The sequence below is a fragment of the Coloeus monedula genome (assembly GCF_965178545.1).
Source record: "Coloeus monedula genome assembly, chromosome: 17".
NCBI classification, from domain to species: Eukaryota; Metazoa; Chordata; class Aves; order Passeriformes; family Corvidae; genus Coloeus; species Coloeus monedula.
The window spans coordinates 12,923,407-12,940,538 of record NC_138797.1 but is presented as its reverse complement, the minus strand read 5'-3'; the positions used below and the strand labels follow the sequence as shown (position 1 = coordinate 12,940,538).

At 38.2% G+C, this 17,132-nt stretch overlaps 1 protein-coding gene across 1 annotated transcript in view; it reads left to right on the top strand.

Moving 5' to 3' along the window:
* Positions 1-17,132, top strand: part of GNAS (GNAS complex locus) — an 88,134-nt gene that overhangs the window by 33,405 nt on the left and 37,597 nt on the right. The window contains exons 3-5 of the mRNA XM_082292901.1: positions 2,453-2,507; positions 2,591-2,710; positions 15,356-15,453. Of these exons, the coding sequence (XP_082149027.1) occupies positions 2,453-2,507; positions 2,591-2,710; positions 15,356-15,453 (273 nt within the window). The remainder of the gene's footprint in view (positions 1-2,452; positions 2,508-2,590; positions 2,711-15,355; positions 15,454-17,132) is intronic.

The following is a 17,132-nucleotide window of genomic DNA, read 5'->3' as shown; positions in this document are numbered from 1 at the left end:
TGCACCTCACTGATGCTTTGAGACAGTTAATAGCAAGTGTTCCAGGAAGTAGAGCATAACAAGACTTTGCTCAAAAACAATGCTAACTTCCTAAACTTCTCTTTTTCTAATGATATTCCAAACCAAAGCAAAAAGAGTGATGGTGCCGTAAAAAATACTGGTATCTTGCTTGGCTTTCAGCGTATCAGTTGCCCTTTTGATGTAAACAGCGCAGAATCTGGATACATCTTCATTTGAAGTTCAAGATCCAGCTGAAATTTGGAGGCACAATAAAGCCAGACAAATTGCTTACACTGTCGTTGATAAACACTTCCTGCTTTCATACCATTATTTACATATTTTTAATAATTAAACACGATTTTTAAAAACTGAAAGCGGATGGTGGTTTTGCAACCATATGTGCGCTACTGAGGAAGAGAATACTTGTGCACCCTACGTCTTGGTTGTGGAATGGAGAGTTTGTCAAGACCTGGGGCAATAGAAAGCATTGCAGTTAGGAAGGAAGAGGGTGAAAAGCCCTCAGTTTTTCCTCTCATATCCTGTCTTAATTTATTTTCCTTAATTTGGTGCTTTTGGCCTTTCTTGGCTCACTGCCTTGTTCTCATCAGTGGTGCCAAATCTCTAAAAGCAAAAAACTGGTAATCTTCAGGAATAAGGTGGTCTGTAGGTAGGTAAAGAAGTGTTGGAAAACATAGAATTTTCACCTGATTATTGATCATTCAGTTCTCTCTTGCATCAAGCTTCACTGACCTTCCTGTCCCTGCCCCAAACTCCTGAGGACATGTGGTCAGTGAGGAGCTGATGTTTCGGGATAATCACATTTGTGTTTGTTGGAGTTGTGCTGCTGATTAAGACACGTTCCCTACGCAGCAAAGCCTTCCTGAACGAGATGATCTGTGCTGCTGCTGTTTGCTTCCCCTCTGCAAGAGCAGCGCTTGCGTTGCAGTCGTGATGTCACAACCTGGGAAGGTACAACCAGATCCTCCACACCTCTGCCTAAAAGGCAGAATAACATGGGGCTGGCATGGTGCTGTTTTCCTTGACCCTGTCTTTTATAAAAACTGCCTTCATTTTTCATTTGGTAGCCAAAATTCCCACCACTCCTGGATGTCTGTCTGCCTTGTTATTGGAGTAGTATTTTTTTTTCCTGCTGTTCTTCTGCATTCTTGATTGGTGAATATGCTTTCAGTTTCATTTTGGTTTTTGACTGTGAGTAATTATAGAAAGGCAAAAGTGATAAAAAGCATTTGTAATATGCTTACTGAATTAACTCACTAAAATGAGGTTTTCAAGCTGGAGTCTGTAAGCTGAAAGTGTGAGTTACTATTTTTGAAAGGGTAAAAAAAGGAAATGCTCTTGGTACTTCATAATCTCTGGGACACTGCGCTGGAAAATGTTAGTTTTCAAAACGAAAAAAAAATTTAAATGTTGATATAAATATTCCATAATCAAAGAGTTCTGGAAAAGCAGTTCAGTAAAGATTAAAAGGTCACTTAGACAGTTTAGCTGGCTTTTTTTAGTAATTACACGGCTAACTCTGTTTACCTCAAAGTAGTGATTTTACGCTGTGTACAGCAAGAAATGATTAATGTGAAAAATTTTATCATAGTGCTTTGCAATTAGGTTACAGTTTACAGGCTCAGTGCTAGCAATACTTTTAGGGTGCTAATTCCTGGTTATACCAAATGTTTGATCATGCATTTCATTTGCTTGCACTGTTCAGCATTGAAATTAACTGGTGTCAGGTTTGACACAAAGTGCAGTACAAAGGAGCAGAGGCAATGGTTTGCACTGTCCTGCTCCAACCTGTTGGGCTGGTTAATGTGACTGCAGTTAATCCCAAATGATAGTGCTCATTCCAAATGGTTTTCCAGCCTACTCCTCTGTTTGTAGTCAAGAGGTAATTTTGTATACTTGGTTAACCCTTTGCTGGTTATGTTTCACATCCAGACTATTTGAATGTCTTGTGTCAGGTTGAGTTCCCTGCTCTAGCTTGTTCTGCTAAGGCACCATTTTTGTGCTTTAATTTTTTGTGCTTTGAGGTTCCTTGGTCTCCTTTCATTTGTTTCTACTTTTAGTAACTCACCCTTTTTTCCTTTCTGTTTGTTTCCAGTGTATGCCTTCCTAAAGAACTTTCACGTATGTCTAGTATTCTGCAGAATGTCTTTGTCCCAGTCTGAGACTGTAATAAGTTTTTATTAAAGCATAATTAGACACTGATTTTTAGATGCAAGTAGATGTTACTGCTTAAGATAGATGCAAATAGATTTTACTGCTTAAATAGAAAAGTTATGAGATATTTAATTGAGCCTATCTACAAAAGTCTTCAGTGACTGAAAGCACTTTAAAAAATGCAGTTTTGATAGAATATTTTTCAAGGTCATGTTCTGTTTTAAAAAGGTACTCTGCTTTTGTGGCTTATGAATTTAATGATGTATCTTTTTTATTACAGGGAGAAGAAAATGAAAATTCAGGATATTAAAAACAATATTAAAGAAGCTATAGAGGTAACTTATGAGCTATTGTTTTTGACTATTCCAAGTGGCTATTTAGACACTCTCTGCAATATTTTACTTGTGTTTCTTTGCAGACAATAGTGACAGCAATGGGCAATTTGGCACCTCCAGTGGAACTAGCCAATCCAGAGAACCAGTTTCGAATCGACTACATCTTAAATTTAGCAAACCAGATAGACTTCGATTTCCCTCCGGTGAGTAATTCACAGTGGCTGCAGCCATGTCTTTTTTGAAAATGATTATATTTCCCTGCCCTGTAGTAAATATTTCCCCAGAACAGCAAGCTGCTCTCTGGGAATTACTGCAGTAGTACCTTTGGTGAGTGCCCGTTGAGTTTACAGCATCACAGCCGGAATATTCCTGCTGATCCTTCAGAAACATGGAGACCCTTGTCTGCTTTTTGTGCTCTGGTGAATTAATCAGCCACAGAGTCAAGATGGACAGTGCTGAGTGTAAAGTTTGGATATTGCTGGGAATTGCCCTGCCCAAAATGAATGGAGATACACACAGCACTCTGTTGATGGTTAGCTGGCGTTTAATGATTTCTCTCTTCTGGAAGAACAGTGGAGTTTTCTTGCTGATTCAGACTCTGTGTCAGCCAGGCTTTTTGCAGAGGCTCCACTCACACATCCTTGCCCCAGCCCTCCCAGTCCTGGTTAATCATTCGAGGTGCCAGCAGTCCCAGAGTAAATGCAGAAAGGATAATTATTTGGTTGATGATACAACTTTGTGCCCACTCACGGTGATTAATTTCTTCTGTATCTCAACCAGACTTGTAGCAGAAGCCCATGAAAATACAGTTTGCAAACACTGAACACTTAAACACTGAGAAGATATTTTTGTCAATTGCCATGAAGTACTTTTTACTTGCAGTAATGCAGGAATGTTTCAAAACTTGTATTTCTCTCTCTGTGCACTGTTCCAGGGGGCTGAGGGAAGGAATTACGATGATGTGTCAAAAATCATAATCTATTTACACCAGAATTTTGTGTCCAGCAGTAGTCAGTCCCAGATGCTTGAAATGAAAGTGCAAGTGCAAATAATAGTAAGATGTTGGATAGTTTGCACTGCAGCAAGGTTTTTGTAATTTTTGATTTGTAAACATTATTGAACAAGCTGTTGTTCTGTGTGACCAGCGACAGTTACCTTTTCCTAATGTTGCCACTTCTAGGAATTTCTCTGCTTTGGTCAGTCTTTATCAAAAGAAAAATAACCAACCAAACAAACCCACATGCTTTTTGCACGTGGCAGAAGTCAGGTGACATTAGCAATTAATTGGCAATACTGCACTGTAATCTTCCAATCAGATCATTTTCAATGTTCAACAGGCACAGACAGGTTGATGGAGGGGAGATGTATGATTCTAGCACATAAAATGTGATCATTTTCATTTTGACTTAAAGCATCATAAATTCGAGATTTTGAGATTTTTAACTTCACACCTCTTTAATTTAGACATTTATCAGTGTTACTCACAGAAATACTTGATCCCTTCATGGATGATCTCTCCTACTGGGGGCACAGAAAAGTGTATGCTTTGAAGATAGTTTTAGGAGAATATCTGAGAGAGAAGACAGTAGTTCCTTGCTCCACCCTCTGTGCTCCTGAACTGGCTGTGTGCCCACAGCTCTCCTAATGCCATTGTTTGTGCTAGTTCAGGTTGTGATCTGTAACAACGCTGCAACAAGTTCCTGTGACCTACCTCACAGTGAAATACTGGATTTCCCTTTTCTCTTCTATGTCAGAGGTTTTTTTTCTTCAATTCAATTGGAGTGCAGTGATTTCTTCTAATTTTTCCCCTTTTTTCACTGAAAGCAAGGTGTAATTGTGTGACTTACAAGGTCCTTAAATAATTCCAAGTTCAATGAAGAGTCTTTGAGGTGTTGAATGACACACAAGTTCAGGAATAAAAGTGCTCCAATAAAACTAGTTTTTCTTCTCTGAGCAAAGGTATTGTCTTAAATTTTTAAGCCCTGAGTCTACAGAGGCTTAGGCGTGTACATAACTTTGACTAGTGGCTTACTTCATTGGCGTGATTAACTTATTTCATATGTAAATGTTTGTGGGGTTGAGGTTTTAAACTGGGTATGCATTAGCCACAGATGTTGAAGGACTATTGTTGGCTCTCTCTGCCCTTGGTGATTATATAAGTTAATATATCTCTGATTTCTGAGCGTGTCTGAATGTAGGTTGTAGTCCTTTGGTACCTGGAAAACTGAACCTGCATTTTAACTGCATGATTCAAATGAAGTCAAGATCTGGAGTGTCCCTAGATGCCAACTCTCAGTGCATAGTGTCAGAAATCACAATCCTTGAGTACTGCTCAAGGTCATCATCTTCCATGTATGAAGGAGTAGTTGAAATGAATTTTAAGGTAGAGGCCAAAATCTGTGTTTCTAGTTCCCTGTGGAACAGGTGGAGTTAGAGTGCCTGTTTCCTAACAGCAAGGTTCAGTGTAATGTGAAAGGCAGAAGAAAGTCAAGAAAAAGGTAGGATGCTGATACTGGGATCTGGCTTTAGATGTAAATTAGGCTTAGAGCAACTTTTGTGTTCTGATATTCTAATTCTTTTCTTAGTCTGGGTCTCCATCTGTTTGCTTTGCAGTTTTCGACTTACAGGAAATGTGTGTCATTTGTGTAGACCATATTGTTTTGAATTAAAAAAACCTAAAAAACAACAGCTTGAGTTAAAAATAATGTTGGTACAGTGTAATGCTAGGTTAAACATCCCCTTTAAAGCTGAAAATTTAGTATGTTGGAGATTTATTAATTCAGCACAGTTGGTATTAAGAAATTAGATTTCTTGAATGCAAGTAGTAGCATATGGAGAGAGGAAAAACATAGTACTGACTGAAAGGAATTCTGTCCACATAATCATGCTGGTGTTTTAAAATACTGCAGTTTTTAGTAGATCAGATCTATAGTTGAGGCTTCCAAATGGCATTTCCATCATTTCTGTCTTTTGATGCATTTAGCTTAACACAACTCTGTGTGTGTTTTCAGTGTTAAAACTCAACCTCGTAAGTAGTTTCAATAATTCAAATTAGCTGTATATCTGTCTCAAATGTCAGGTGATGTTGGGTTAGCTGGGTTATAAAAATGGTATTTTTATTCCTGTTCTGCATACCAGACAGTGGTTAGGATATTTTCTCCATCCCCAGGATCAACTAGAATAGTGGCCTTCTTCTCATCCCTTTCTTTTTGCTCTTACTTTTAGAAGAGGAAAGGAAATGTTCCTGTTCTATCAACATTTCACACTGTATGATCAACCAAATCGAACTAAGCTATGAAATAAAACCTCTTTACTTTGGGTAGCAGTCCAATTATAATTCTCTGGTTTTAATGAAATATTCAAAATAGCTGGGCAGGATTTACAGCTGCCTATTTTTAATTGATCTGGACTCATCTGAGGAAGCTGTCTCTTGAAAATACCATACTAAATTCAGAAAAATGGTATTCAGAAAGTAGTAGAATCAGAGTATTAGCTATTGAAGGGCAGAATACCAGAGGAATGACTCTAGCCTATGGCTCTCTAGGTTGAGGATGTTTAGAAGAGATGCTGATGTTGTCTGCAGGTCTCTTGGTTCCAGTTTAAGTTTTATTACACTGCTGCATTGTAGTTATTTTGAATCTCCCACTACCACTGCTGCTGAATGGTTTTATTATGGTTTCTGAGTGGTGTCCTTGAGCTTTACCACACTCTGGCTTCAGCCTCAAAGGCAGCTCAGCATCCCCTGTGCCCACAGCCAACCCTTCCCTCCGCTCCACACCGGGATGTGCCACCCGCACTGGGCCAAAAAAACCTCCACTGGGTCCCCGGTGTAAATCAGACCATTGAACCACCCCAGGTTAAAAATAACCCTAGTAACCCTTACTCCTCCTCTCTTCTATTTTGGGGAGATTATTTTTAACAGGGATCAGTTTTGAGGGCTGATTTACAACCTGGCCTGTGGGCAGTGTGGGTACAAAGGAGGTGGTGCACAGTGTGATCCCTTAACCTGCAGCAGGGTCACAACGGGGCTTTGGAGTCCCTAAAATGGTCTTGACACCAACATCTTCAAGAAGGTAACAAGATAATAGAGTCTCAGTAAGAAAAGATGTGAGCTGGGATCTCTTTGCTGCCAGAAGTGTTCCTTAATTATATAGGCAACAGAACAAAATTGTGTCCCTGTAGATAACCACCCTGATGGGTATAGTGATAGATATATTATTATTCCTGTCTAAATACATCATGGGAGAAGAAGAGAGCTGTTCTGGTTTGACAGCATCACTAGCTTTATAAAGTAATGACAAACATATTCACTGCAGTGGGGGATGTCTCCCATGGGAATATCTCAAATGTCACAGATTTTGGGGTGTGAAAGTGGGCAAAACTTTTCTTTGGTGAGGATACTTGTGGGAAGCTGGGAAAGGTGGGAGACAGTGCTCGGTTTCTTGGGTGTCTGGACAATATTGTGTGCAGTTTGAATATGTACTACAGAGAGAAGATTGAGGGCTCCAGCTTTTTCTTGTCCAGATTCTCTTCAAGATTTTGAGCAAGACACCTCAATGTCCTATTTCCCTTTTTTTAGTGCCCTCTATCTTGTTATGTGTAAAATAGTGATAAATACATATCTTCGAGAGGCATCTTGAGGTGCAGAATTAGTAGAACATGTGGATATGTAAAGTATTTTTGCCTCGAGAATGTTAATATTCCGCGAAAGGAGTGGGAAGTCTTACAGACAGTATCACTGATGTGGTGCTAGATCCTCTGAAATAATCCTTACTTACTCTTTTTAAAATCTCTATTATCTTATCTACACAGATCAGCTCCCTCTAAATGGGCTTCCAGATAATCCAATTGAGTTTACCTGATCAGAGTTTAACAGGAACTTATGTAAAGCTGGTTTTCCTGTCCTTTAATAGCAGAAAAATTTCTTGAATACAGATTAATTAAAGAGTTATTTTGAAGCCTTCTTTTAGTAGAGGGTCTGTCAGGCAGGCAGCCACTTGATTTCATTTCTGTTTCTCAAAATTGAGACACATATAACTACTAATGATTTGCAAATGAATCTCCTGAAATCTCTGATTTTTGCCTACATGGATAAATGCCTGGTAGGAATATTTTACTCTTATGTGTGACTAGCAATATCTAGCAAATTTTGTTAGTGCTAATGTATTTATTGGAAATGATTTTTTTTAAATTTCAGCCCTTTAAATTCTGCAGTGCTTTCACTGAGGTGTTCACATAATTCTGTTGAAATTGCACAAGGAATTTCGCCCAGGACTTGAGACAGTGGGGATTAATATACATCTCTTTTCTGTAGTCCAGTTGCTTTTGTAGTACAAAACCCCCTCACCCTATATTTTGCTTTATTATTATAAATTTATTTGATTAGTATTTGAAGTAAAAGCTAATGCTTTATTCTGAATTTATATTTTTATCCAGTAAATTCCCACCATACCAGACCATATTTACAGGTTCAGAAGTTCATGTGACTTAAATTCTCTTGATACATCTTCTTTGTTTTCCTCAGAGCAATCTTAAAGAACAAGAACAGGTTAATTCAATTTATGTTGAAATAGAAGAGCTGTCAGCTGAATTAAACAGGAAATAGGCATAATTTAATATAGAAATTCTTGAGCATTTTCTGGTTTTAATCACAGTAAGAGACTATCACAAAATATTGGTGTATGCATAGATGAAATAAAATTATACCTGTGAGCCTCCCTGGTATTTCAGTGGATCCAGCCACAGCCCTGTTGATTCCAGCTGACTGGTCAGGGTTTTCAACTGGTCTTTAGAGAGTACGTGACATTTCTTCAGTGTTCCAGTAAAATTTAAGATTTTTTTTTTTAAGCTCCCAGGAAACAGGGTATCTTTTTACTCTTAAAAGGAAATCCCAGCAATTAAACAGAACTTTAAATTAATTTTTTGAAGTATATTTGAGCTTCATTTTTTCATGTAGACTTTATTGTGAGCCTGTGAACACTTCTATGAGTACAGATGCTGCTTCTTCAGAAAGGTTGTAAGAGGGTTAGTGAGATGTCCTTGGGAGGAATGAGGAGAACTGTTTTATCTTACACCCTTTTCTGTTGGTGGAAGTTTCTGGCAAAAAGAGGCTTTTTGTTTCCACTCTGAAAGGAGGCAGCAGAGTTAAGTGTGGTCCCAGGTGTTTGTTCTTGGCACTATGTGAGGTAGTAAGGTCATTTGATTTGACTGTTCAAGCTTACTATAAATTCATTAAACAAAAAGCAGCTGAATAATGTAGTATGAAAGACATTTTCCAAACCCTGATTTAAGGCTCAAAGGAAATTTCTCAGAGTTTTATTAAACTTTCCTTCTTACACTGAAGTCTCCAAAAACAGCTGATGGTTGAACTGCCTCTATCACCCCTCTAAACTACCCTGGAAGAGAGCTGGAATGGGGTAGAAGACTTCTTTGTGCCTTTTATGCTATCAGGAAGTTTGATCCATTAATGAATTGCCTCTTTCTATGTATGATACACTTTGAAGAAGCAGAGGAACACTGATTATTTGGTTTAAATTGCAGAGGAATCTTGAGGAAATGGGGAGCAGGCTTGATGCTTTCACCCAAAGTGAGTTTTCCTCCCTAATAAACCTGAGGAGCTGTGTTCTGGTTATCAACAGATGAAGTTTCTGTGGTGATTGAACTTCTTGTGAAAGTAGAAATAAAAGAGAAATGGTTTGATATTATGTTAGTGAGGACTTCCAACCAAGGGCACATTGTAGTTTATGGGTAGGGATTTGTGTGTTGGCACATTTCTAAAATGCTGTGGTGTTTTGAAACTCTTAACAAAGGGGAATAATGTGAGTTCAAACCTGACAGAAATTTCTTACACAGAATTCCCTTCCCATTGGCCAATCCTTGCAGCCACGTCCAGTTTAATTTACTAGAAGTTACCAGGCAGACACACAGACTATTTCAGAATCATTCTTCTTTTCCAAGCATGCAAAGCTATTGATAATGAGCCTGAATCCTTGCTGAAAATATTTCTGACTCAGTTATGGGAAGTGCTGAGTGCACTGGCCTCTCCCAAAGAGTTTTGTATTCAGCTCTGGACACGTGCCAGTAACTGGAGAATATCTTCAACTATTCGTAGGTATGCGTTTCCTTTGTGATATCATCAGCGTATTTGCCCTAAAATAGCAAGCAATAATTAACACTTGTTCACACCATTAGGAATGCAGATGTTTCCCTATTCAAGTAAGTGGCTTATTAAACTGTCTGATTTGACAAATTTAATACATTCTGGTATCCCTGCCCAAGCTTGGGGAGAATGAAAAGTTGCCTTGAATTCCCTTCTCTGAGTACCCTTAGAGTCAGTAGTGATCACTTGATTTCAGCTACGAGAAATGAGAAATAAATCAATTTGTTGGGTACTTTCCTATCCTGGAAGGAGAAAATCAGCTGGTGTAGTTTGTCTTGGAATGCTCTGTGCTGCCCTGCCATCCCGTGACCTTGCCTTGTTGCAATGCCTCGCTTGTGGAATGCAGCAGAACTGCCTGGCTCTCAGGAAAGGAAAGTTTGTGCTCCCCCCTGGCAGAGTAGGTCTGTGAAGGGGTTTGAAATCAATGGTCGGTGCTACTTTTAAAAACTGAACACGTTGGGGAGCAAGTGTCCTCCAGGAGACAGTTTTACAGTTAGAAGCTGGTTTGACCTTTAATCCTCAGGTTTGTAAGTCAGTGACCTATTTAAAACTCTTATTATGAAATGTGCAGCTCCATGGGACAGTGAACTTTGCCCAGGAATTGAATCCCAGTTTTAACCACAACATTGTGTAATGGTTGTACACACCTTTTAGGAGGTAAGGTTTTTTTCAATGGCATTGACTTTTGATGGAATTAGTAAATAAACTGCTCTGCTGAAGGATCCACCCTATATTATATTTTACAAAGAAAAGGTAATGCTGCATGTCCATGCTAAGTTTCCTGTGAATATGGTGTCACAGTGGCAAGGACTGTGCCAATGTTTTTCCCTGCCAACATCCTAATGCCTGTAAAACATTGCTTCATAAACATTTTTTTAACGTCTCTTGAGTATTTATATATCTGGAGGGAACAAAGCCTTGTAGACAGTATGTCCAGTTATATTCTTTCATTTTCTACTAATATTTTATCCTTTTAGAATGCTTCTCAAAAGCAGATCTTGGTTCCTTTATTTTTTCCCAGGCCTGGAGTTTGTCTCTTGAGGATTATTTTTTTTTAACAACCAAAGCGGTCAACCCCCAAGTTCTTTAACACTTTCTGTAGTTTGACTTTAAGCAAAACTACTGTTTACTTGCTGCCATTTATTCAACTTGGTGAAATTTGAAATAGTAGGTTTTAAATTTGATTAGACTCTGCATTGTCCCATTTCTAATCCAGACTTGTGTCAGCAAGATCTTTCTGGAACAAAGAACTGTTTTCCAAGCATCCCTTCTGCATTTCCACTGATGGGTTTTTTTCTCTAGAGCTTTGCAGAGATTCCTGTAAGTGAATTCAAGTGATTTACAAATGCTGCCTATTGACTCACTGGATTGGGAAGCTTTCAGCAGGTGGAGAAACTGTCGCCTCATAAATAAAACATTAATAATGAAAAATAATTTCACATAAATGCAGCTTTCTAACCATTGTGGCAAATAGGGTATTATGAGAGGTGAGGTTTCCTCAGCAGCAGCAAGTCGTGGTCTTTGATCCTTCAGTTATCTAAGCAAAACCAGAGAAGGTTTACCCAGACAGAGGATTTTCTCAGGGATTTTTATAGTTTCCCAGAAGTGGAGCCTGTTCTTGGGGATTGTGCCCGGAATTCAAACTATGCCCCTGCCCAGCCTGAGCAGATTCAGTCAGGCCCTGTTTGTTCTCTTCAGATCTGTGTTACATTGACATTCCTTTCCCTGAGTGTTCTCCTCAAGGATTTCTCCCTCTTTAGGGTTCTGTTAACGCTTTGGGACGTGTGAAGTCTGCTCTGGTGGTGAATAAATGCTCCAATCCTGACATAAAGCTTAGGAGGAGTTCACTCCTCACCTTCCCTGGTGGTGCCATCCTGTCACCACTTCTGTTGACTTTCGTTGCTTTACACAGCTTCAGCTGTACTTTAAACAGGATCTTGGGTGTGTATTGTTACACTGCAGCATTTTATTTCTTTTTTAATGGAAAATGACATAATTTGATTTTTTTTTCAATTTTAAGTATGCAAAGGGCAAGAGTGGATAATATGATCCTACACTGCAAATACTATGGATCATTTGGAACCTAACATTCAAATCCTGTTTGTTGTGGAATGTCATCTCAAACCAAATTGTTATTTAGTATTATTTGTTTATTTTAGCTGTTTTGTTAGGAGTTCCATTTTCTAGTGCAAGAAAAACCTGTGTTGATGCTGCTGTAGTGTCTGTTATATTAAAATGTGCCAGCAAATGAATCAGTGTTGTGGAAACAAGAACCAGACATGTAAGGACTAGTTTTCTGGCTATTTCTTTTCAGGAAATTTTCCTGCTAGTTTTGGTTAATTTGTTTCCTAACTCATTATTTTTAGAGCTCTCATACAAATTATACCTATTTAACTAAAAAAAAAACCCAACCCTGTTACTGACTTGATTTTTCTAGTGGCCTCTGAAGCCCCTGTTTTACCTAAATACATAACAAATCTTGTGGTTTTACTTGCCTTCCCTGAGAGTAGCCCCAGGCTACATTCCATGACTCAAATGGGATGCTGAGGATTTCTTGTGTTATTCTTTTTCTTAAATATTATTTCAGAGCTGTGGTTAGTGTAGGTGTACTGGGGAGCAGGGAGAATCTGGGTTTTTGCAACCAGCTACTATGTCTTAATTCTAAAATCAGTCACTACAGTAAGGAGGCTTCTAATAAAGCAGGAGATGAACTCTGCAAGCGTGGTTCTGACTTTGCTTGGGTGAACAGCCTTCCTGGTTCACAGCTGTGTAAGGGGGCTCAGCATTAGTCCCAACATGTGTAAAGATGTGTTTGATGTGACCTAAAGACAAAAAGGTTGTGTATGACCATCACAAGTCATGTAGTTCACTTTTTAAAACACAATTAATACAAACAACAAAAAAGGACTAAAAGTAACAGCAAAAACCCATCCCAAAGAAACCCTACTGTGTCTTAGTAGAATAACCTATTACTCTTCAGTTGCTGTAGATCCTGATTTTGAAATCCCAATAAAAAGTTCAAAGAATGTGGAATTAAATTCTTTTTCCATCCCACTTGGACAGTCAACAACCATACTGAGAAGATTGCTTAAGTATTGCTGGTTATAGTTCAGATTAGCAGGACAGGCATAAAGGCAGTTTTAAGTATTTTATTGCTAATTTGGCCTAACAAGGCACAAACACTGATCTTTATCCCATTACTGTAATTGACATATTTTCTTAGAAGTGAAAACTGCCCTTAGAACACAGGGAGGATTCTTCTAAACAATATGTAACTGTTCTGGTAAACTAAACCCTGGGCTTTCTATATCAATGTGTTTATGCTAGGGCCAGGAAGTGGTTTTATTTTTCATCCCATTTTAAGATCTGATTGCAGAAACTACTCCAAATGTAAGGCATTATGGAGTTTAAAAGGTCTTTGAAATAATTGCTTTATATCAGCTCTCTGCCAAAGTGTCATAGTTGTAGTGAGAAACAGTAATGAGGAAGAATTTTTGTGGCAGAATTCTACTGTGCTGTGCCTTTTGTTATTAAAGCACTGCCTTTTTTCACTTTGTATCTACAGTTGTAGGTGATGAAGAATGTTTTGCTGCATTTTTTGTAAACTTAGCTCTGCCTAGTTATTTGTCCATTTGAATCAGCTGCTGTTTCAGAAAAAAAACCCTTGTAAAATTGCTGATTCCATTTTTCAGTTTCCCGGCTTTGTAGTAGTAAGTTGAGTGAGCTGTATGATGTTCTGTATTGGACAGTTTTTACTTCTAAAAATAAATATAGAAACATTCCCCAAAAGGGGTTTGGTTCAAATATAGTGAGATTGCAGATAATTCCTTCTCTCTTCTTTACTTTTATCTTCCTTCTCCTTTTTGCTTTGGAGAGATACTTTCCTCACTGTGCTCTGATACAGTCGAAGGTGACTGATAGTCCTCCAACTGCCAAGAAATTGGAAATCTTCAAAATTTAAGTATCCAGTGAAGATAATTCCAGCAGTGGGAGACAGAAAACTGAGGACTGAAATTAAGATGTTGGTTCATCTTTTATTTTCCTTAATAGCAAAAGCAAATGGTTGTGCAATCTGCAAATACTAAAAATCAAGTAAAATCTTCTTACCTACTTTTGAAAGAAATTTAACTGGTCTTTTTGTTCATGAACAGTTCATAAAAGCCAGGAGCAAACTGAAATCTAATACCATATATAAACGTCATAATCTCTTTAAAAGAAATCAGAACAAAATTTAGATGTGTATTTTGTGTTTACTCTCATTTTTGTGTATGTGCAGCTAGTGAATGCTTAATAGCAATAAAAGGATAATGAAATTTGCATCTGATGGGCTGCTTCCCTCGTTGGTATTCACAATTGTGTGATCACACAATCACATATGCATCTCATACCTGCCAAGAAGAGGGTGCTCTGAAAATCAGCATCACTAAATATACTTAAGATGCCTTTATGCATCTTTAGGATGCAATTTAAAGGATTTACTGTTCTGTTACAGTTCAGGTGTTAGTTAACATTCTGGTAGGAGCGTGAATTTTTTAAAAAACTGTTTTCAAAGTGAAATTTGCAATGTGTCCCCTTTCTTTGTACTACACTGATAGTAAAGGAATGTGAGAGACTGATATCCCAAGAGATGGAAGAACCTTGAAGCAGTACCATGGCTATTCAAAAATAACACATTCTTCTTCTTCTTTAATTCTGCTGTAAAAAAAAAGGGGTGGGGAGAGATAGAATATATACAGCAACTATTTTAAAGGTCTTGTGCTGGTCTGGATTAAAAAAAAATACTTGCTACTTAAAATCAGAAAGCTCTGAGAAGATAGCCAAGGAGCACCCATGGTTGTTGATAAGAGGAATGCCCACAGTGGTGTCTCTATGTATTTTAGTCACCAGGCTGCTGCTGTTCTTTTTAAGTCTCTATTCAGAGTTCTTAGACTGATGGCCAGAAGTCCAATCCATGTTGCACACGCTGTTGGAGCCAAAGTGCATCTTTCATATGCCAAATGAAAGGGCTTTTGGTTGTGTTGTTAACTTGTGTTGCAGGTTCAACAAAACTGAAGCATTGCATTTTTGGCTGTCTGCTTTCATATCTTGGATTGCAGTTTTTAAGGCTGAGACAAAACATGATCTAGCCTTGTATCACTGTCTTTCTTCTGTAGTTCAATGTCTTTTTACACTGTAAAAGAATAAATTTACGAAAGTGGTACAGAGTTAAGTAAGATACGGATGTCTGTATAGTCCCTGAAGATCCTCACTAACTTGCAAAGTCATGTAAAGCTTAATTATCATTATCATTCATGTAGGAATTATAGAGAAGTAGTGTTTCATTGAAGAAAAAAAATCATGACAGCCACAAAAATGTAAAATAGTGACACCATGAGTTAAAGAACAAATGTTACCAAATAGCACTGATTATTAAAAATGCCAACGAAATTGTCATTGATGGGATATTAACCCTTCTTACAGTAGATGGTTGGATTCAATCAGGGATTGAGAAGCAGTTCTTTAAGTGTTACAGAATGCTTAAGTCAAACTTAGAAAGCCAACTGAACTTGTAGTGAGGTTCTAAAGCATGGTTAAAGATCATTGTTAAATCTGCTCCATTTCCTGCTCATTGCAAAATGAAATGATATATTACTATTTGATGATTCTCCTCATCTCTAACCCGTTCCCTAACACTGCTTTCCCATTTCAGGAGTTTTATGAACACACAAAAACACTTTGGCAGGATGAAGGTGTGAAAGCCTGCTATGAGAGATCCAACGAGTACCAGCTGATTGACTGTGCACAGTAGTGAGTATTGCTCCATTCCATTGCACGGGGCTTTGTGACTGAGGGGAATGAACTGGTTTGATGTCCTGATGCTTGTTTTCCCTTATCCCTGGAAAAGGAATGTGTGGTGCATAATGAATTCTTGGTAATCAGCTGTTCAGAGAGGTGGGACAAGCTGGTGGTGTATCTACACTGAAAACCTTGCAGGTGCTTTCAAAAGGTCTTTCCAAAGGCTGGCCCCTTAATGAGGGGACGGTTTTATTGTCTCCAGGGCCAAATTTCTGCTTCTTCCACTTGGCCCCATCCTTTCCAGATGCCAGCTTCAGGTGCTGCAGCAACTTTCAGTAAGTTGGAGAGAATGTGGGTGGGAAACAAACCTGTTTGTCACTTTGGTTTCTAATGCAATTTATTTAGCTGGAAACAAAGAGATGGGAGCAACAATCATGGGAAGCAGCCTGTGATCAGTCACCGGAGTTCTGCTTGTGTGCCTTCATGCACATATCTGAGAAAGAGTCATTCTCTTCTGGTATTTATACTGCTGGGGTAATTAGTATTGTCTTGAGAGTCTGCTGCATGTTTGCAGTTACTTATCACATCCAGCAGTATACTGTGGTTCAGGATTTTTTATGGCAAGGTGCTCAAGTTAATTGTGACCATTCCTGGTACTTTTGTTGTGCATACTCAAGAATTGCAGGACTTAAATTTGAAATATTAATGCTTAAAACTGTTCCTTGTTAGTTTCTCTCTACTTCTTTTGGAGAAGCTGAAATAAGGTTTAAGGTCAAGAAAATGAAGGTTTCTTGTTTCACACGATTATGGCAACTGCAGTTTGTCTAATACTGCATCTCTTAAAGAACATCTGATGAAATAAAATCTGTAAGGTTCTTCTTTTGTTTGTTTGTTTAGGTAGACTTAAAGGTAAATCAACAATTAGCTCTGTTTGAAAAGAGACAAGAGAGATAATTTTACTATGCCTTGCACAGCTCCAGGTCTGTAGGAGCCTCTTTGAAGTTTTGCCATTGTTTCCAGAGTGAATTTGTTTGATGTGTAACGATGTCTTTTGCATTAGGTGACTAATGTTTGATCATTTGGCATGGAGCTTTTTGCAAGTTCAGTTGCTACAAAATAAAAAAGTACTAAGATTTTCATTTTCAAACAAGCATCCAGTAAATTTTGTGTTTCTAGTGTAAAGTTGATAGAAATGAGGAGGAGCTGGGTTTGTTTCTGGTTAGTGTTTGTTAATAGTCAGCTTCTATGCTGTGAAGAAGGAAGTATTGTTGAGCACTAAGAGGCTTTTGTGTCACCCTTTTTCTGTCCTGAAAGCACAGAAGAAAGCTAAAATTCTTACCATCCCTGGACACTGACTTTTCCGTGGATCAGCAGGGGAAGTTGCCCTCATGATGGCTTTACCGTCCTGCTCCATCTAGTGGAACACTTCATTCTACATCATGGGCTGTTGAGCCAAAAATAAACTTTGAACATTGCTGACAAATGAGATTTTTTTCCCCTAAAGAAAATAAAATAAAAATTGCTGTTTCCTTCTAAAAATATTTCATAATTCTAATATTTATTCAATGTGATAGTAAAGTATAGTCTTGCAGCAGTAGCTTTCTAATTGTTAATTTTGGTAGTTTTTGTCCTTTCTGGCATTTTTGACCATGCAGTGGTGTTGTTTTTAATAACAGAATATGCATAGTAGG